Genomic DNA, 21,843 nt, shown 5'->3' on the forward strand with positions numbered 1-21,843 from the left:
GGGCCAAATACAAAATTGCCGTGTAAAGGGTACATTCAGGAAATTAGTCAAGACACAGCTATTTGTAGATGCTTTTTTCTAGTTGTTAATTGCCTTTTGTTGGCAATGTTGATGAACTGTTCACGATCATTCTTATCATGGTTTTAGTTTTTAATGTTTTAATATGATTTTTTAGGATCTTCGTATGTCCTGTTTTTAAATTCTGTTATTTAACTTTCTGAACCGTTTAGTTATATACGGTATAGACACTTTTAAAATAAAATATAAATAAATAAATAGTCTTGGAATAAAAACCAAACCAATACAATCTCATTACTTTAAGCTTGATCTTGCCCCTTAAAATCAGAGCTGCAAATACAAAAAATGCACCAGGATAGGGTGGTCAGAAATCCACGACTATCCCACAATCTATAGCCTGGAAATAGGTGAATTGGCATCTCAGGGCATGGGTTGTTTTGTTGTTGTAGTTTTTGTTTGTTTGTTTAAAGGTGATCAGATTGCTTCCTATCATTTGGAAAAGCTTGACTCACACATTATAAACCAGGCAGCATTTACTGAGGAAACCATTTCAGAAACATATTAAAAAGTTGAAAAGAACTGCCCTAGGCCTAGGCTTTATTCTTTCAAAATAATTACTCTAATTCTAACCAAAATGTATGTGAAACTTGAATTTATGGGCCATCAAGAGGCCTCTCTGCCCTATAAAATTAAATCAAAAGGATGTAGCATTAACCACACACTTACTTTACTTTGCTGCCCTCTAGTGGAAAGAAAAACAAAGTAGAATAGAAGGAAAACATTTTAAAACATTATCAGATTAGAAGGCCTGGCCAGACTTGTTTTATTTCCCATTGCATACCTCATTTAGGGTTGTCCACTAACTCTATTTTTACAGTCATGGCTTTACTTCATTACATGTAACATAACAGCACTATAACATGGTAAATGACAGCAGACCCACATGGCCTATTGTCTGCCCAGGAAGGTTGGTGGGATTGTACTTGCCAGACAATACAAGTTACTTTCCTCATGCTTGTGCTGTTGGGAGGGGGGGGGGGGGGGGGCTGTACTTACTACTATTATTACTTACTAGTCTTTAAGCCCGTTACATTAACGGGTGCTAGAATATATGTCTGTCTGTCTGTCTTTCTTTCTGTCTCTCTCTCTCTCCCGATGTCTCTCTCTCTCTCTCTCTCTCCTTGGCTCCCTTTTTCTGTCTGTCTTTCTGTCCCTCTCCCTGCCCTTGTGTCTTTCTTCCTTTCTGTCTGTCTCCCTCCCTCCTGTTGTCTGTCTGTCATTCTTTCCCTCCATTTCCCTGTGCAGTAGTATTTCCACCCCACTTCCCTGCAACAGCATTTCCCTCCCCCCCCCCCCCGACTTCCCTGTGCAGCAGCAGCAGCAGCGGTATTTGTCTTCCCCTCCAGGTCCCTGTGCAGCAGTTGCAGCATTTCCCCCACCCCTTCCCTTCTCTTATCGCGATCTTGCCTGCTCCGTTCGGCCCCTCCCCCGCGTTCTGGCCTGCTGCGATCTGGCTGCTCTGTTCGGCTCCTCGTGGCTGGAGTTCTCTTCTTTGTCGCCCCCCCCCCCCCCCCCCATTCCCTTCCCGCAGTCTTGAGCTTCGGTCTGGTCTGGCCTGCTCACCTTGCCGTATTTTTTTTTTTTAGTTGAAAGACACGGCGGTGGCTCCTCTCATGATCCCCACCTGCATCGGAAGTCCAACGCAGGCAGATATCATGAGAGGAGCCACCGCTGCGTCTTTCAACTAAAAAATGCAATACGGCAGGGAGTAGGCCAGACCGAAAAACAGAACCATAAGCCGCGCATGCACACTTCCTATGGGTCGCTACAGCTCACGGAAAAGCGGCGCACGCATAGGAAGAGCGCATGCGCGGTTTACCATTTTATTATATTAGATTTCTATAGTGCTGCTAGATGTATGCAGTGCTGTACATTACACATGTAGGAGACAACCCCTGCTCAATAGAACTTAGAATCTAATTAAAAGAGACAAACAGGACAAATAGGGGTTAGGGAATTTCTCACGGAGGGAATGATAAAACAGATATTGGTACGTTACAAGCGAGTAAGAGTTAGGAGTTAAAAGCAGCCTCGAAAAAGCTTAGATTTGAATGACGTCAGAAACGGAGCTTAACATGCCGATTCAGGCAGTCTGTTCCAGGCATACGGTGCAGCAAGATAGAAGGAAAGGAGTCTGGAGTTGGCAGTAGAGGAGAAGGGTATGGATAAGAGAGACTTACCCAATGAACGGAGTTCCCGGGGAGGAGTACTGCGTCTAGCCATACATGAAGAAGGACACGGTACTACTCAAAAGGGTTCAGAGAAGAGCGACTAAAATGGTTAAGGGGCTGGAGGAGTTGCTGTACAGTGAGAGATTAGAGAAACTGGGCCTCTTCTCCCTTGAAAAGAGGAGACTGAGAGGGGACATGATCGAAACATTCAAGATAATGAAGGGGATAGACTTCGTAGATAAAGACAGGTTGTTCACCCTCTCCAAGGTAGAGAGAACGAGAGGGCACTCTCTAAAGTTGAAAGGGGATAGATTCCATACAAACGTAAGGAAGTTCTTTTTCACCCAGAGTGGTAGACAACTGGAACGCTCTTCCGGAGTCTGTTATAAGGGAAAACACCCTCCAGGGACTCAAGACAAAGTAGATAACTGTTCACACTCCCCAAGGTAGGGAGAACGAGAGGGCACTCTCTAAAGTTAACAGGAGACAGACTCCGTACAAATGTTAGGAAGTTCTTCTTCACCCAGAGAGTGGTGGAGAACTGGAACGCTCTTCTGGAGTCTGTTATAAGGGAAAACACCCTCCAGGGATTCAAGACAAAGTTGGACAAGTTCCTGCTAAACTGGGACGTACGCAGGTGAGGCTGGACTCATTTAGATCACTGGTCTTTGACCTGGGGCCGCCGCGTGAGCAGACTGCTGGGCACAATGGACCTCTGGTCTGACCCAGCAGCGGCAATTCTTATGTAGATAAAAGAGGCAAGATGCTGAGGAGCAGCAGAGTGAATGCACTTGTAAGTCAATAAGAGGAGTTTGAACTGTATGCAGAAGCTTTAAAGAAGGGATCGTTAAGAGATTTTGAGACGTAGAGCGAAGGGCTTTAGATGGCCAGTAAGGTATGATTAGACTTAATAAATTCAGGTTGGTTACTGGAGCGGGTTTTAAATGTCAATAAAATAATTTTAATAATTGATTCTGTGCTCAACAGGGACCCAATGAGCTTTGTGAAGAAGGGGTGATACATGATTATATATTTTTTGCATTGAATATGATTTTTACAGCAGTGTTCTGTATGATTTGTAGTCGCCTATGAATAGAAGCATGCTTCATTAGAAGTTCTATGGATTGCTTACTCACCTTTTCACTGTCTAGGGGCCGGATCCAGGCAGGTCTGACAAATTCACTAAAGTCAAATATGCAGATGGGGGCAATCGTAGGAACGCCCCCATCTGCCTACATGGATGGATCGTACAGACCCTCGGCGGGGAAGGGCAATGCAGGGCGGCAGGGCTTCGGGGAGATTTTTAACTAGTAGATTTATGCCGACTCTCCTGCTTCGCCTGCTCTGTCAAGCCCTTACTTCAGGAGGAGGACGGAGACGGTCTTATGGCGGCACGTACACGAGCTAAAGCGCGTGACAAACAGCAGCCCGGAGTTCTATCGGTCACTTTCAGCCAGTTACCGAGGCTAATAAAAAGATAAATGGAGCCCGCAGGTTAAAAACACGGGCTTGCACTGCTGGGAAGAGTGGGAGAGTCGAGGCAGGCAGGAAATCATGGCAGTTCGGGCAGTTTGGGCAGGCAGGAGAAGAGCATCAGAAAGACAAGCAGCAGGAGATAAGAAGCAGGGCAGCATTCAGGGCGAGCAGGCAGGAGAGATTGCAGGGCAGAGAGCAGGCCTTCCAGTCGGAAAGACGTTTTCGACTGGTCCCCAGCAGTCGCTTCTTCAGGTGATCGACCAGCCCAGTCGGATCGGAAATTTGGTGTAGTGAATCAGGTCGCTCTCCATTTTGCATGCGTTTCACCTCATTTGCATGCACGGATTCGAAGCGGATCACAGGAGAGGTAAGTAAATCAGGCCGGATGGAAATTTGATAGTAAAGGGGTCGCAAACTGATCGGTACACAATCGGTTTGCTTTGTGAATCTAGCCCTAGGTTAGGGATACCATATGGCTCCAGAAAAGGGAGGACGGATTGAGACATCCAGGTTTTACTTCCGGACGTCTCAATCTGTCCTCCTTTTTCTGGAGTCACATGAACCTAGTAGGTTCATTATTTTATGTCACTGCATAAGTATTGATATCAGATAATGAATTTATGACATGATCTTATCGTTGATGGCTGATAAATTTGTAGAGTTTGGTGTATTTATGTATTTTTTGTTACCTGCCTAGGATTTAAGTGCAATAGGAAATTTTTAAAATGAATAAATAAATAAGCATTTATGCAAGAGGATTTTTTTCTTGAAAATGCTCATGATGCATTTTTTAAAGTTTTATAATGATCCTGTTAGTGATTTGATAGAAATATTTTATTGAAACAGCAGTGTGCAAAGTTTTGCTTTCATGATGACCTCTGACCCCAGCACAGTGAATATAAGCTTGCTGCGCTAGAGTTTGGTTTTCCGTTTACCAGGAAGTTGTGTGGATTGTTGCTGCTGCATTTGGCTGCGAGTACGAGGTAAACAACTGGATTTTGGTAGAGTTTCCTTCTTAGTAGTGTTTTCATTTGATTCAGCAATGTTCCAGCTTTGTTCGTACTTATAAGCTGTAGATTTGACAGTTTACTTAGTTGAGAGGGAAAAGGATTTTCTAGTATTTCCCTCTGGGTAAGTTTTCAATGGTTTTTATAGACACATCCAAGTGCAGCACATCATTGCACACTGAAGCTTTTAATAAATAAGAACTTAAGAATAGCCTTACTGGGTCAGACCAATGGTCCATCCGGCCCAGTATCCCATCTTCACGGAGGCCAATCCAAGTCACAAGTACCTGGCAAAAACCCAAATAGTAGCAGCATTTCATGTTACCGATCCCGGGCATGCAGGGGTTTCTCCTAACTGCAGACTATGGACTTTTTCTCCAGGAACTTGTCCAAACCTTTTTTAAAACCAGCTACATTAACTGCTCTTACTACTTCCTATGGCAACGCATTCCAGAGCTTAACTATTCTCTGAGTGAAAAAATATTTCCTCCTATTGGTTTTAAAAGTATTACTCTGTAACTTCATCGAGTGTCCCCTAGTCTTTCTAATTTTTGACAGAGTGAAAAATCTATTCACATGTACCTGTTCTACACCACTCAGTTTAAGAGGCAAAGAAATCTGGGAAATTATCTACTTTTGAAAACCTGGTCTTCTTTACCTGTTAAAGTTGTGGACAAGGTCAAACACCGTCATGTCTGTTGTGTTGATAAACTTGCACTGGACGGGCAAGAATTCACCATCTGCTGAACACTGCGGTGGAGTCTTTTCCCCAACGCCATGTAGAATGCGCCGATCTCGGATCTCACAGTTTCCTGGACCTAAGTTAAAAAAAGCATAATGCATGGAAATTCAAATGGTTTCTCACTTACTACTAATTAACTATTTTGTTGAGCTCAGTAAACGCAAATGTCGTCAACAAGCACATTTTCAGTTATTGATCAGGGAAAGGGGATGGGCTTTGATATAATGCCTTTCTCGGGTTACAATCAAAGTGGTTTACCTATTATACATATCTTTTACCTAGGGCATCCGAGGGTTAACATAGAAACATGATGGCAGATAAAAGCCAAATGGCCCATCCACAGCATCCACTATCTCCTCCTCTCCCTATTGGCTAAGACTCTTTACACCCGCATTGTGATGTCATAGAACTTTATGGTTATAGAAACTTAGAAACATGATGGCAGCTAAAGACCAAATGGCCCATCCAATCTGCCCATCCGCAGTAACCATGACCTCTTTCTCTCTCCGAGAGATCCCACGTGCCTATCCCAGGCCCTCTTGAATTCGGACACAGTCTCTGCCTCCACCATCTCTTCAGGGAGACTGTTCCACGCCTCTACCACCTTTTCTGTAAAAAAGTATTTCTTTAGACTACTCCTGAGCCTCTCACCTCTAAACTTCATCCTATGCCCTCTCATTGGAGAGTTTCATTTCAAATGAAAGAGACTCGACTCGTGTGCATTTACATCACGTAGGTATTTAAACGTCTCTTATCATATCTTCCCCCTCTCCTGCCTTCCCTCCAAAGTATTCAGATTGAGATCTTTAATGTCTGTCCCCATACGCCTTATGACAAAGACTACACACTATTTTAGTAGCCTTCCTCTGGACAGACCACCCTTTTTTTTATCTTTTTGAAGGTGCGGCCTCCAGAATGGCACACAATATTCTAAATTAGGTCTCACCGTGTTAAGCTTTTTTTTTTTTTTTTTTAAATCACCAGCCGTGGTGGTATTAGCTCTAACACGCATATACATTCTATGAGCATCAAAGCTAATACTGCCACGGCCGGTGATAAGAAAGCCTAATGCGACTTCATAAAAGGGTGGCGGTGGGGAGGGGGGGTATGTCACTAGATCTATCTATCTGGTCTTCTATATATTTCAATAGTTATACACAGGAGGGAGACATTGCACTGAAAGATACTTACACTGGGATGGCTTGCCTTTCTGTCGTGTTCCATAGATCTCCATCCCCTCTGAATCCACACACCAGCACTGCCCAAGGCCCAGGTCGCATTGCACCGACTCGTACTCCCCTGACTCACTACACTGGGGGACGTACGAGGTGCTGGTATGGTTTATATAGGCACTTAACAAGATCTGCTGCTTTTGCAGTTGGCAAAAGGACAAGCCTAAAATGTGAAAACAAAAGTCAAACAAATATTTTATGTTTAAATGATTTTTATTATTCCAGCAGTAAGACGCAAATACGAACAGTAGTACCAGTCAGGAAATAACATTTTCAACAATATAATCAGTTCCCCTCCCATCCCCCCCCCCTTCCCTCCCCAAGAATCCATGGCCAGTCCAACAGCTGAGAGTGGGAATAAAATCTTAAAGATTCAAAAGTCTACTGCGAGCACGCGGTGTGAGGTCCTGCCAGAAGTGCTCCCACACCTGACAAAATTTGCCACCCGGGCCAAAAGTCAAGTCTCCCACCATGCGTCTCTCCAGTGTTGCGTGCACTATCGTTAGGGATCTCCATTGTGCATAGGACGGGGGATCACGGGAGAGCCAGTTGGTGAGGATGGCTTTTTTTCCCATCAAAAGGGCTCTGGAGATAAATGCTGACATTCCCCTGGGTTTGAGCGAGGCTATATTATAAAATCCAAATAACGCCCTCGGTTGCGGAAGCCATCGCCTTCCCCAAAGCGATGTGGTATATAGGCCAAGATGTCTCCAAAACTGCTGGATTGCGGGGCAGGCCCAAAACATGTGACTCAAAGATGCGTGAGCCTGATTGCCAAACAAATATTTAAAAAAATGATTGTAGCTGCTAAACCAAAAAAAAATTTAATTGTCAAAAATGCCTCCTTCGATGCTCGTCTTGTTGTCGTACCATACCATGTTTGTCATGTTAGGTTTGCAAACTTGTACCCCTTCTGAGCTCTCCTGGGAGAGCGGGATATACCATTCTCTCAGAGAAGCTCAAAATGCTTTATATGAATTTATTCAGGCACGTCTGTCCCAGCAGGCTCACAATCTATATAATGTACCTGGGACAATGGGGGATTAAGTGACTTCCCCAGGAGCAGCTTGGGTTTAAATCCACAACCTCAGGGTGCTGAGGCTGTAGCTTTAACCACTGTGCCACACTACCGGTATATCCTTCAAGCAAATAATGATGCATATTAAAATTAGAGACTATGAAAATGCATTTGCCCTGACTAGGGAATACGAGTGGTTCACAGACAAAAGCGCGCGATGACAAAGGCGCGCCGACAACCCAGCACAGACAACTGAGCGCAAGGCGGAAGCGCGCCGAAGAAAAACAGTATTTTAAGGGGCTCCGACAGGGGGTGTTGGTGGGGAACCCCCCCCCCCCACACACACACACTTTACTTAACAGAGATCGCGCCGGCGTTGTGGGGGGTTTTGGGGGGTTGTAACCTCCTTCATTTACTGGAAACTTAACTCTTTCCCTCTTTTTTAGGGAAAAAGAGAAGTTTTCAGTATAATGTGTGGGGTTACAACCCCCCAAACCCCCCCACAATGCCAGCGCGATCTCTGTTAAGTAAAGTGGGGAGGTTTCCCCCCTCCACACCCCCTGTCGGAGCCCTTTAAAATACTGTTTTTCTTTGACGCGCTTCCACCTTGCGCTCAGTTGTCTGCGCTGGGTTGTCAGCCCGCCTTTGTCGTCGCACGCTTTTTGACCTGTCACCAATACGAGTATGTGTTAGATCTGCAACATACAAAAAGATCTGTAAAACAAGCTATGGGAAGGCAGAATAAAGTGAGATTGATGTCTGGAAAGTGTGTGAGATTGGCTCTAAGAGAGAAAATTACAGAGAGAAAGCAAATTAAAACTGTGCCAGGGAAAGCTTTTAAAAAATGTTTCAGAGAAGTACATTTCCTTAGAAGATAACAAAGAAGATCTGAAAGTCAGCACTGTAGCAGCTGCACAGGGTGCAAAAACTGAGGCATACTAAAATTTCTCCCAGCCAACCATACTTGGAGAAGAGACGGCTCTGGGGTGATATGACAGAGGTCTATAATATACTGAGTGGAGTGGAAAGGGTAGATGTGAATTGCTTGTTCACTCTTTCCAAAAATACTAGGACTAGGGGGCGTGCTACAAAGTTACTAAGCAGTAGATTTAAAACAAAGCAGAGAAAATATTTCTTCATACAACGTATAGTTAAACTCTGGAATTTGTTTCCAGAGAATGTGGTGAAATCAGTTAGCTTAGCGGGGTTTAAAAAACATTTGGTTAATTTCCTAAAACAGAAGTCCTTAGGCCATTAAGATAGCTTGGGAAAATCCACTGCTTATTCCTAGGATAAGCAGCATAAAATCTGTTTTACTACTTGGGACTTGGGTTGGCTACCGTTGGAAACTTGATGGATCTTCAGTCTTGATGGAAACTTGATGGAGCTTGATGGATGTTCAGTCTGTCCCAGTATGACAATTCTTATGTTCTTATGGTGGTGGAGTGGGGAGAGGAAGGGGCACCAATGGAGAAGTCACACAAGACGCAATTATAGCTCCATAAGGTCTGTTAGAAGGAATAAGACCTTGGACCCAAAAGAATTAAATGTGTGCTGTGGAATTATTACTCCTGTAAAGTAGGAGAAATAAATCCTTTGTGTGAAACCATAAAACTAAGGCTAAGGGGAGATATGATAGAGGTCTATCAAATACTGAGTGGAATGGAATGGGTAGACATAAATCACTTGTTTACTCTTTCCAAAAATACATGGAGTAGTGAGCACACAATGAAGCCAAGTAGCAAATTTAAAACAAAGCAGAGAAAATGTGTCTTCACTCAATGTGTAATTAAATTCTAGTATTTATTGCCAGAGAATGTGGTAAAAGCAGTTAGCTTAACAGGGTTTTAAAAAAAGGTTTGGACACATTTTAAATGGACTTTGGAAATTCCATCTGCTTATTCCTGGGATAGGGAGAATAATATCTAATTTACTCTTTTGGGATCTTGACAGGTATTTATGACCTGGATTGGCCTGTGTTGGAAACAGGATACTGGACTACATGGACTTTGAGTCTGTCCCAGTACAGAAATCCTTCTGTTCTTGCCAGCAATTGTCATCACATGAAGATGTGTTATTTAAAAAAATAAAAATAAAAAAAAATCATACAAATAAAGATTATGTCAGCTTCACCATGGTCAGTATGTAATTACAGCATGCGAGGTCTTCAGACATGACTTACAGACTATAGGGACTGCAATCAGTTTACTCCCAGCTATCTCAATACCATCAGCATCTACACACCAGCACGTCAGGCCATCACTGCTGCATTGCACGTTCCTGAAAAACACAAAACCATGTTTGATCCAATTACAGAAGCAGACTGATTTGACCTTTCATCTAATCCAAGTCAACTCTGAGAAGCTAATCCAATTCTGTTTTGCTCCAATTGGTTCTATCACCTTGTATTCCAAATTCTCCAACATGAGGCAGAGTAGGATATTAGTATTTAAAATATCATTACTATAAGTCAACAGATGCCAGAGGATGTGGTAAGAGTGGTTCATGTAGCTGGTTTTAAAAAAACAGGTTTGGACAAGTTCCTGGAGGAAAAGTCCATAAACTGCTGTTGAGAAAGATATGGGAGAAGCCACTGCTTGCCCTGGATCTGTGGCATGGAATGCCCCTACAATTTGGGTTTTTGCCAGGTACTTGTGACTTAAATTAGCCTCCGTGAAGATGGGATACTGGGCTAGATGGAGCATTATGTCATATGATGTCATAATGCCTCATTCTAACAATGCCTAAGAGCCAAACCCATCAGTGACGTCACAATGGCTTGATTGTTCTGCACTTGGCTCACATAAGAACATAAGAATTGCCACTGCTGATTCAGACCAGTGGTCCATCATGCCCAGCAGTCCGCTCACGCGGCGGCCCTCTGGTCTAAGATCAGCACCCTAACTAAGACTAGCCCTACAAGAACGTGCGCTGGTAGGGCTAGTCTCAGTTAGGGTGCTGATCTTAGACCAGAGGGCCGCTGCGTGAGCGGACTTGCTGGGCATGATGGACCACTGGCCTGACTCAGCAGTGGCAATTCTTATGTTCTTATTGGTCTGACCCAGTAAGGCTATTCTTATGTTCTTATGTGAGCCAAGTGCAGAACAATCAAGGCATTGTGACATCACTGATGAGTCTGGCTCTTAGGCATTAGTAGAATGAGGCATTATGACATCATAATCTCAGCTCTGGAATGCTGCTATTGTTTAGGTTTTTCACAGGTACTTGTGACTTGGATTGGCCTCCGTGAAGATGGGACTGGGCTAGAAGGGCCATTGGTCTGACCCAGTAGGGCTATTCTTATGTTCTTATGTGAGCCAAGTGCAGAACAATCAAGCCATTGTGACATCACTGATGAGTCTGGCTCTTAGGCATTAGTAGAATGAGGCATTATGACATCATTTACCTAAGCTTAACAAAGAAAAGCCTCCACAGACTCCAACTAATCCAGAACACCGCGGCCAAACTTATCTTCTCAAAAAGTAAATTTGACCATGTCACACCGCTTCTATCCAAACTCCACTGGCTTCCCGTTATTTCCAGGGTCTACTTTAAATGTGCCTGCCTAACCTTCAAGATCCTCCACGGTATCCTTCCTCCTTTTATCCCTCTATCCTGGAATTCCTCAAATCCAACCTCCACTAGATCCACTCAAAAATTAAAACTATCCTACCCCTCCTTAAAAGGCATCTCCCTTGTTGGTAAACTTGGCTCTTCCCTCCCTTTCAGAATCACTCAGCTCTGGAACAGTCTCCCTTCCCCTCTCCGCAATTTGAGCCCCCTTCTACCATTCCGTAAGCATCTGAAGACCTGGCTCTTCTCCAGAACGTAACCCCGTCCCGCTCCTGGCACTCTCACACCAACCTCTCTTCTCTCATACTTATATAATTCCACTGGAGTTCCGTTCCTTCCCTAACCATGTAAACCGTGTCGAGCTCCATCTGCGGAGATGATGCGGTATATAAACCCAAGATTTAGATTAGATTAGATTAGATAATCTCAGCTCTGGAATGCTGCTATTGTTTAGATTTTTCACAGGTACTTGTGACTTGGATTGGCCTCCGTGAAGATGGGACTGGGCTAGAAGGGCCATTGGTCTGACCCAGTAGGGCTATTCTTATGTTCTTATGATGCAAAATGATCAATCAGAATTGGATCAGTAGCGCAGGGCTAATGTAAGCCCTGGGGCAACTCTTACATTTGGATCAAAATTATATATGAACAAAAATGCAAAAATTGTTCATAGGCTATGAAAAACTACAAGGTCAAAATGAGTAGACAGGTCAAAAGGAAACGGCACCAGCCTTAGAACTGTTCACCCTCGCCACCCCGCTCTACGACAGTGTCCCGCAAACTTTCTCGGGCTACTGCACAGTAAACATACAGTGGCCATGGCTCGAGGAACCTGGAAGTGCCCGGGCTTTGCCATGTGTGATGTCATCATTTTGACGTCCGCACATGCGCAAAGGCCCTTCAGATGGGCCTTGAGCCGGCAGCAGGGAAGAGGGTCGGAGAGAAGGCGAGGTGCTGGTGCCGGATGATTGCCTACAGGACGTGCCTCTCGCCGCGAGAGGCACAAACTGTAGGCAGTCAGCCATCGTCTCTCCTCCTCCCCAGTGTGCTGTGGCACACCTGAATTCTCAGGAGGCACACAGTTTTGCGGTACACTTCTTTACTTAGGGCTAGATTCACTAAGCAAACCGATCGTGTACCGATCGGTTTGCGACCCCTCCGACCCGATTCATTAACCTCTGTCCCGATCATCCTCCAATCCGCGCATGCAAATGAGGGGGGGAACGGCATTGAAATGATGGCAGGCAGTGATTCACCAACAAAAACCCTGCAACACCGGCTGGGTTGGCCGATCACAAACAAGCGACTGCTGGGGACCAGTCGTTCACTGCTTTCCGACTGCCATCTCCTGCTCTTTGCCTGCTGTCTACCCCGACTTTCCAGCTCTCTGCCCCCAACTCTCTGCCGCAATTTTCTCCTGCCGCACTGCTCTGCCCCAAAGCCGCTGTCCTGCTCCTGAAGCCCCGACTCTCTGCATTTTTCTCCTGCTGCCCTGCTCTGTCCCGCCCCGAATCTCCTCTCCTGCCGCCCTGCACTGCCCCAAATATCCTGCATGGCTCTTTGTGCCAAGCACTGCCCTGACCTTCCCCCGCAGTGTGGGTTAAAACCACGGGCTCGCTGGGCTAGTAAAAGTTTTAAAAAAAAAAGTCGTGGCTCTTAGATGCATCTGCAGACCATCTACAGATGAGTAGACATGTGTGCGTTGGGATCGCACATTAACGGTCCGTGCGGTCAGTAGGGGGCGTTCCTCCGATCACCCTCATTTTAATTTTTTTTTGTTTGGTGAATTGGCCGGGCCTGCACAGATCGGCCACGGAGAGTCAGGTTAGTAAACCCTGCCCTCTTCTCTACCCCCACTTCTTCCCTTCCCCTGTGCCTCATTAATTGTCCTTACATGGGCAGCATCGCAAACATGCTGCCCGCGTGGTGTCTGCTCTCCCTCCGACGTCACTTCCTAGGCGCGGGACCCAGAAGTGACATCGGAGAGAGTTGACATCGATGCGGGCAGCAAATTAAAGAGGTATGAAGGAAGGGAAGAGGTGCCTGCAAGTGACAGAGGGAGGCGGTGAGAAGGACGGGTGCCAGCACCCGGGGCGGAATGCCCCCCCTTAATATGCCACTGCTCTGCCCCCTCTGATGTCAACTTCTGGTTTCAGGATGAGCCGAGGGCTGCGTGGAGGGGGCGCTCTGCTCCAGGTTCCCAGCCTGCTAGCTTAGGTATGCTAAGGAGTGGGAATGTTCCTTCTTGATTAATATGTGGCATGCCACATATTAAAAATCCTGCTTTATAGCATGTTAATCCCATTAAAAGGACCTTTAAGCGAGTCCAACAAAAAGGTATCACCTACAACTTGGTTGATGACCCTTATTACCACTTATCCATATATTCTTACTCAAGAGTCACAATTTTCAGGTAATTCAGCTGGGGGAGCTGTATTTTGGATAAAAAGCTTTCTGTGCAAATCAAAAAAACGACTGGTTTCCCCCACACAAAATGTTACATATTTCTTGCTAAAGTACCTTCAAATGTAAAATTCACTGGGTGCTTTGAAAAATGGAAGAGATGCGGAAAAGGTGCGTCTTATTTTCAGGGATAGTTATCTCATTCATCTGGCAATCTTCCCGCTCAAAACTTTCACTTTGTAACAATGGGGGGGGGGGGGGGAGAAATAGAAAGTGATACACCCCTCCTTCCAAAATCCATACAAAATAAAAGTTGATGCTTCTGACAGACCTACTTGATGGGAAAATACTTTTGTTCATTTCTGGATTTTAAGATCTTCCCGGGAGGGGAAAGCCGTTAGAAAATTCAGGACCGGCATACCACTTTGTTTCAGGAACTGGGTCTCGTAGAAATACTGCTTTCTCCAGGCACCAGGTTTAATTTACCTGAATAATCCATCCTCTGAGCACTGGGGAATATAGTCCTGTCCGTTCATAGAAGCAGTTTCCCTCCTGAGCTCACAAGCGCGCAAAGCCTGAGATTCCAGTTGGTACTCTGCGTGAGAAGAACAAAAACACATTAGCTGGTATGTTTACTTGATTAATTTGTATCTACTAATGAGCCCTGTTTTCCATGTATAATGGAGTTGGCTGTATTTGCAAGCTGCAGAAATAGGTGAATTTGGGGGTGGGGGGAATTTATACTTCTTCCAGCTGTGGAATCTTTTATTTTCATCTGTATAATTTTATCACTAGTAAGAGCACTAGGATGTGATGATTTCTAATCAAAATGTGAGTATTTGGATCGGCAAACCCAATAGGCGTTTCTTCTTCTGATAAGTGAATCAATGGCTTCCTATTTATGCATGCCATTTCCCCTCATTTGCATGGGCGGATCGGATCGGGTGGGAGATTGATCGGGCGCAAGGTTAGTGAATCGGGTCTGGGAACGATCGCAAACTGGTCGGGACACAATCGGTGCATTTAGTGAATCTGGCCCTAAATCTGTTCCATCTAGTCTACCCATTATAGTGTCTTTAAAAGGGACATTTCACTCAGGAAAAAGCACTCCATTTTCTGCCCCAGTGCAGCCGAGAAGCAAACTGACTTCATAAGCTCCTTTGTCCTTCACCTGGGATGGGAGGCGGAAACTGGAGAGTACATGCTTACAGAGGGAACCCAGATAATGCATGTGGGAATATAAAAAGGCCACTGATCATACTGTGGAGGGAGGGGAGAACATAAGAACTGCCATCTCCGGATCAGACCTTCGGTCCATCAAGTCCTCGGATGTCGTGGCAACAGTGAAGCTATCACACACAGTGTGGACTCCTCCCACTGCCAAGACCAGAGAGCTAGGAAGCCAGGGGCTACAACCACATTTAAAGGGGTGGGACTGCAGATCATTTTCCTGTGAAGAAGCTGTGACTCTAAATCAGGGGTGTGCAACTCCGGTCCTCGAGGGCCAGAATCCAGTCGGGTTTTCAGGATTTCCCCAATGACTACGCATGAGATCTATTTGCACGCACTGCTTTCAATGCATAGTCATTGGGGAAATCCTGAAAACCCGACTGGATTCTGGCCCTCGAGGACCGGAGTTGCCCACCCCTGCTCTAGATTCTAGTGAGGGGTGACAGGGTTGGCGGTTTCAGATGGTGAAACAGTTTCTGTTCTCTGCAAGGAGGTGGAAATAGCCAGAAACACATGCGTAAGGTGAAGGAGTGATGGGGCTACAGCTAGATGGCTCAGGACCAGCTTGAAGTTTCACAGGGTTCCATGAAAGAGGGAGTATTAGATTTTGTATTCTTTTGGCAGAGGTTCCCCTGATGCAGCAGTACCAAAACAGGGGTCATTGTCAGGAACCCAAAGTTGATGTACGCCTTTTTGGATGCTTTTCCTTTATTTTGTAATATGTGGATAATTGCTTTTTTCAAGGACTAGCAGTTTGAATTACATTTTCCATTTTTTTTTTTGGATACTGGAGTCACTGCCATGTTTGAATTAGAGAGACTGAAGATTTTTGATAAGTACAGTACTTTGTGACATTTTCTCTTTTTGAGAACTGTATGAGATAATTTAGATATATAATATTGAAAAATTACAATGTGTTGAGGGTTTTGGTGATAATATCTATAACAACATATGGGAGTTATTTTTTAAAAATATATACAGTGATACCTTGAAATCCGAACTTAATCCGTTCCAGAACCCCGTTCGAGTTCCAAAGCGTTCGAGTTCCAAGACAATTTTTCCCATTAAAAATAATAGAAACTGGATTAATCCGTTCCTGGGTCCAACAAACTCAAATTTTAACAGGAAATACACTGGATTTTAAGGTAAAATATTAACAAATATTCCAAAGCAACATTCAGATTCTGGGGCACAAACACATACATACAGGGCCTGATTCTCCAAAGTGCATCCCGATTTTAGGCAGCTGTAGGCGTCCTACAGCTGTCTAATCAGCCAATCGGGATGCACGTTTTTTTAAAAAAATGCTCCCCAGGCAGGCCTGAAGGCGCCTCTGGGAGCCTAGGGAGACCCGCAAGATGCCTAAGCTCACCTAAGGGCCTTAGGCGGGCCTTAGGCGAACCTAGGCGGCCCTACGCATCTCCCTAGTAGAGGAGAAACGCTAAAATGTAGGCCAGCAAAATGCTGGTCTACATTGTAAGTAGACGCGGCCACTATACTTATTGCGGCAAGGGATCTCTCTGCCGCTATAAGTATAGCGGGCCGCGGCCCCCTGACCGATCGCTGGCAGGAGGGTGCCCAAACCCTCCTGCCAGAAGATGCCCCCCCCCCCCGACACTACGGACCACCTCCCCCAACACTACCAACCGCCCCCCCCCCTGACATTACCGATCTTCCTCCCACCCCGACACTACCGATCGATGGCAGGAGGGTGCTCAATCCCTCCTGCCCGAAGACGCACCCTCCCCCCCCCCCGGTGCTAACAACTCCCAAACCTCCACCCCACCAAACTAACCTTTTTTTAAGACCAGACGGTTCTTGTCCGTCCAGCTGGCAGGCCTGCCTCGTCGAAATGAGGCGGGCCCGCCCCTTCCCGGCCCATCCCACTGAAGCCTAAGGCCTGATTGGCCCAGGCTCTAGAAGCCTGGACCAATCAGGCCTTAGGCATAGCGGGTCCGCCCATCCCCAATCAATTGGCCAATCAGGCCTTAGATTAAGTGGGGATGGGCGGATTCCAAGTCGTTCGAGTTCTGGGGCGTTCGGATTCCCAGGTATCACTGTATTTATGTTTATTAGCAATTACAACATGGACTGTACAACCACAAGCAATACAAATAGCAACAATGGGCTCCTTTTATCAAGCCGCGCTAGAGGGGATAACGCGTGCGACTTTTCATCATGCGTTAACCCCCGTGCTGGCTAAAAACTACCGCCTGCTAAAGAGGAGGCGGTAGCGGCTAGCATGGCCGGCGGTTTAGCACACGTTAAACCACTAGCGCGGCTTGATGAAAGGAGCCCAGTGCTGAACAGTAAGTGGAGATGTAACGATAAAAACAGCCAGACTAAGCAGAACAATCCAGAACCAGCTGCAGGCCCGCTGCAATAGACACTTTTTTAAATAGAATTCCCCCATCCAGTCAGTCTCAAAGAACCCTGCTTACATGCACCATCCTAGTCACAAACAAACACTCTCCACTCAGCCATATGGGAGTTTTTTTAAACGGTGATGTGTTTGCATTAGAGAATGACACGGTGACAAAATTCATCACCGTTCCCGTCCCTGCGGATAACCGCGGGAAATAATCCCATGTCATTTTCTAGTGTCTATTTCAACCTCAGTCCTTCTACACCAGCTTCTTCAAAGCAAAGCTTGTGGGTCAGTGGTTGTGGCCATTCATACTCTGATTCTTATGTGAGCCAAGGATAATGAAGCCATTGTGACATCACTGATGTGATTGGCTCTTAGGCACTGGTGGAATGAGGCATTATGACATCACAATATCTGCTCTGGATACCAGAGACTGTCATTCTGTAGTGTCTGTTTCAACCTCAGTCCTTCTACACCAGCATTCTTCAAGCAAAGCTTGTGGGTCAGTGGTTGTGCCCAATTATACTCTGATTCTTCCCTCTCTCCTTAAAGAATGACATGTAGATGGTTTCCCGCGGTTATCCGCAGGGACGGGAACGGTGATGAATTTTGTCACCGTGTCATTCTCTAGTTTGCATCTTCTGATTTTAATATGAGAAGTTAGTAGCCAGTGGTGGTCGCCTGTTATTGTCTTCCTCTTGTTCTGTGTAACACTAAGGGCTCCTTTTACAAAGCCGCGCTAGCCACTACCGCCTCCTTTTGAGCAGGCAGTAGATTTTCGGCTAGCGCACACTACAGCACGCGCTAATGCGGTGCGTGCGCTAAAACGCTTAGCGCACCTTTGTACAAGGAGCCCTAAAGTCTTTTTCTTCCTTAGTGATCTGATGTCTTTGATCTCTCTATTTTTTGGAATGGTTTTGTTGTGTGAAGTAGTACCTTAATCCATTCAGCCATCTATAGTGTATTCGGGGAGAAAGATATGCCAGATCGCAGGAAGGAGAGGAGAGAGATGCCAGACTGTGGGAAGGGGGGAAAGGAAGGGGGAGAGATGTTGGATCACTGGGGGTAGTGAGGGAAGGAAAGAGATGAGAGATATCAGACCACTTGTTGGGGGAGGGGGAAGGAAGGGGGAGAGATGTTGGATTACTGGGGTAGTGAGGGAAGGAAAGAAATGAGAGATATCAGACCACTTGTTGGGGGGGGGAAGGAAGGGGGAGAGATGCTGGATCACTGGGGGTAGTGAGGGAAGGAAAGAGATGAGAGATATCAGACCACTTGTTGGGGGGGGTTAGGAAGGGAAGGAGAGAGATGTCAGGGGGAGGGAAGGAGAGAGAGATGCTAGACCATGAGAGAGAAGAGAGACTGGAAGGGAAGACAGAAAAGTACATTTTGAGAAAAATGGTGGAAAAAAAAAAACAGTTGAATGTTAAATGTTAATGCCAAAGATGGATGCAGGTTTCAATAATAAATGAGTCAATGAAATGTATAAACTGCCACCACAGGTTACTTAGCTCTGTATATTGCTTTGGGGGTCCCAACGCGGCCCCGTTTCGATCTCTGCCTCAGGAGACCCGATGTAAATGATGTTCAAAGAGCAGCAAATGTTGTTCAGAGAGTAACAAATGTGAGCACAGATGTGAATCTGCAAATCTTCATGGCTGAATGTATGTACATAGCGTGATGTTCAGTTGTATCACGATTGTGTGTAGGTTTCAAAGGACTGACATCAAACGACTTTCAACTGCCAGCCTGATACAACTGAACATCACGCTATGTACATACATTCAGCCATGAAGATTTGCAGATTCACACCTGTGCTCACATTTGTTACTCTCTGAACAACATTTGCTGCTCTTTCAACATCATTTACATCGGGTCTCCTGAGGCAGAGATCGAAACGGGGCCGCGTTGGGACCCCCAAAGCAATATACAGAGCTAAGTAACCTGTGGTGGCAGTTTATACTGTAAAAAAGTGAAGATATTCATTTCAAAGTAGAAAGACTATAAAACCTTGAGCTTTTATTGCATTCTCGAGTTTTTTTTGAATGTGCCCTATGAACTTGTTGAGTTGCTCTGACTGGAAGGTGAACTCTTCTCTCAGGGAGGTTTAAAAGCCTTCCCTTCAGAGTTTCGTATCTCTGAGCTTTTTTACACGCCACATAGAGCCACATTTCATTGACTCATTTATTATTGAAACCGGTTGCTTTACTATATCCAATACCTTTTCTGGTTTCTCCTGGTTTGATACATTCACCCTGAACCCATTGCTTGGAAATAAAGATGGATGCAGGGCAGAAAGTAAAGAAGAGAAAAACAACCAGTGAATAAGGCGGCCTTGGAAACATAGTTAAAGAGCACCAGACAACAAAAGTGGGGAAAAATGATTTTATTTTTAATTTAGTGATCAAAATGTGTCAAGTTTTGAGAATTTATATTTGCTGTCTATATTTTGCACTATATTTAGCTATTTTTCTGTAGCAGTTACTGAGGTGACATTGCATATTTTAAAGTCATCTGCCTTGGCCTGTTTGACAAAATCCCCCAGAATATATATAATTACCGTATTTTTCGGACCATAAGACACACTTTTTCCACCCCCCAAAAGGGGGTGCGTCTTATGGACCAAATACACTGCAAGCAACCCCCCTCCCCCGGGAACCTTTTTTAGTGGCGGTGGTCCAGCACGGTCTCCTGGATGTCTGCCTTTGTCTTAGAAGAGCGACACACAACACAGGAGAGCGACCTTTGCGCCTCCTGCCTGGACGTGCCACTCTGTGATTGGCTGCAGTGAATCACAGAGCGGCATGGGACCAGGCAGGAAGTGCAAATGTTGTACTCCTGCATAGTGCGTCGCTCTTCTAAGACAAAGGTAGCTGTCCAGGAGACCACGCTAGACCACCGCCACTAAAAAAGGTACCGGGGGGGGCGGCTGCAGACAGTTTCGGGCTTTGGGCGGCTGCAAGCAGCTTCAGGCTATGGGCTTCCCAGCACCACATAAGCACATAAGCATTGCCTCTGCTGAGTCAGACCATAGGTCCATCACGCCCAGCAGTCCGCTCCCGCGGTGGCCCCCCAGGTCAATGACCTGTAGTGATCTATTGCTCTACTACTCTATTACTTTACAGCCTTCTGTACTGTATAGTAACCCTCTAATTGTACCCATGGATCCCCTTTTCCTTCATGAACTCGTCCAATCCCCTTTTGAACCCCAAAGTCATACTCTGCTCTACCACCTCATCTGGAAGCGTATTCCAGACCACCAGACGCACCTTCGTGTAGAGGAGGAAAAAACAAGAAGAAAAAAATCTGAACCAAATTTTTTTCCCTTGGTTTTACCTCCTCTACAGTTGAGCGTGTCTTATGGTCTGGGGCGTCTTATGGTCAGAAAAATACGATATGCAACTATATGTGAACAAACTGATTGCAGCTCATTTTTATACCAAGACCTCAAACACCCAAGACACTATTAATTTATTTTGTGTCCTTACTGGGGTGACGTGTTCATCATCGGTCTTGTTGAATTTTTTAATGCAGGCTATAACCTAATGCATCTACGTGGTGCTGTAAATAATTTTAGGAAGAGCACTTAACTTATAGCCCGATGGCTACCCAGCCGTTTCACTGGCATGTATCCTCAGGGGCAGTTGCTCTTCTCTTCAGTATTATTTATTAACACTGATGAATGGGCTCTCCCTACACCACTTGTATGCCATGGAGAGATTCCAGGTATGCCACGAGATGACAGTGAGGAGGAAAGGCACCGACGCTGGCTGACTGATTACAGGACGGGCCTCTCGCAGTGAGAGGCACGTCCTGTAGGCAGTCAGCCTGTGCCGATGCCTCTCCTGCTCTCCGCACCTCTGCTCCTCCAGCAACTGCCCCCCCCCCCTCCGGTACAGTAATAGCAGACTCTGCACATGCGCGGATGTCAACCTGATGACATCACTCATGTGTGTGACATCATCATTTCGACATCCACGCATTTCCGGATGCTCTCCAGCCGCAGCATAGAGCTTAGTGCGCCGCAGCTTCAGAACGTTTGCGGGACACCGATCTAGGGTGTCAAAAGCAGCACTCGGTTGCAATAAAACATTTCTATCCAGTGAAAGAGATTTAGTGCTATAGAATCGCCTAAAACCAGACAACGCATTCTGCTTATCTACGAATTCAAGGAGCTGATTCAAAACCACTTCCTCAAGAATCTTAGACAAAAATGACAAATGAAACACAGGTCTAAAGGGCTAAAGCAGGGGTGCCCACACTTTTTTGTGCTTGCGAGCTACTTTTTAAATGATCAAGTCAAAATGATCGACCAACAATAAAAATACTAAACATATGCCCCTCTCTTTTACTAAGTTGCGCTAGCCAATTTAGCCGATTCTATGGACGCGTTAGCATTTAGCGCGCGCTAAATCAGCTAGCACGCCTTAGTAAAAGACCCCATATTTATTTATTATATATACCGTGTGTACCTCTTCTGTCCTTCAGACCTCGTTCCATTCCCCAATCAACATCTCTCTCTGTCCCTCCAGGAGTCCAACTTTT

General features: G+C 45.5%; 1 protein-coding gene across 2 annotated transcripts in view; it reads right to left on the reverse strand.

Moving 5' to 3' along the window:
* Positions 1–21,843, reverse strand: part of TG (thyroglobulin) — a 230,637-nt gene that overhangs the window by 206,200 nt on the left and 2,594 nt on the right. For both annotated transcript variants that reach the window (XM_033933389.1, XM_033933388.1), the window contains exons 2-5: positions 14,187–14,295; positions 9,907–10,004; positions 6,666–6,869; positions 5,391–5,550 (exon numbers count right to left, since the gene is read on the reverse strand). In XM_033933389.1, the coding sequence (XP_033789280.1) occupies positions 5,391–5,550; positions 6,666–6,869; positions 9,907–10,004; positions 14,187–14,295 (571 nt within the window). The remainder of the gene's footprint in view (positions 1–5,390; positions 5,551–6,665; positions 6,870–9,906; positions 10,005–14,186; positions 14,296–21,843) is intronic.

This window comes from Geotrypetes seraphini, chromosome 2 (genome assembly GCF_902459505.1).
Source record: "Geotrypetes seraphini chromosome 2, aGeoSer1.1, whole genome shotgun sequence".
Classification (NCBI taxonomy): domain Eukaryota; kingdom Metazoa; phylum Chordata; class Amphibia; order Gymnophiona; family Dermophiidae; genus Geotrypetes; species Geotrypetes seraphini.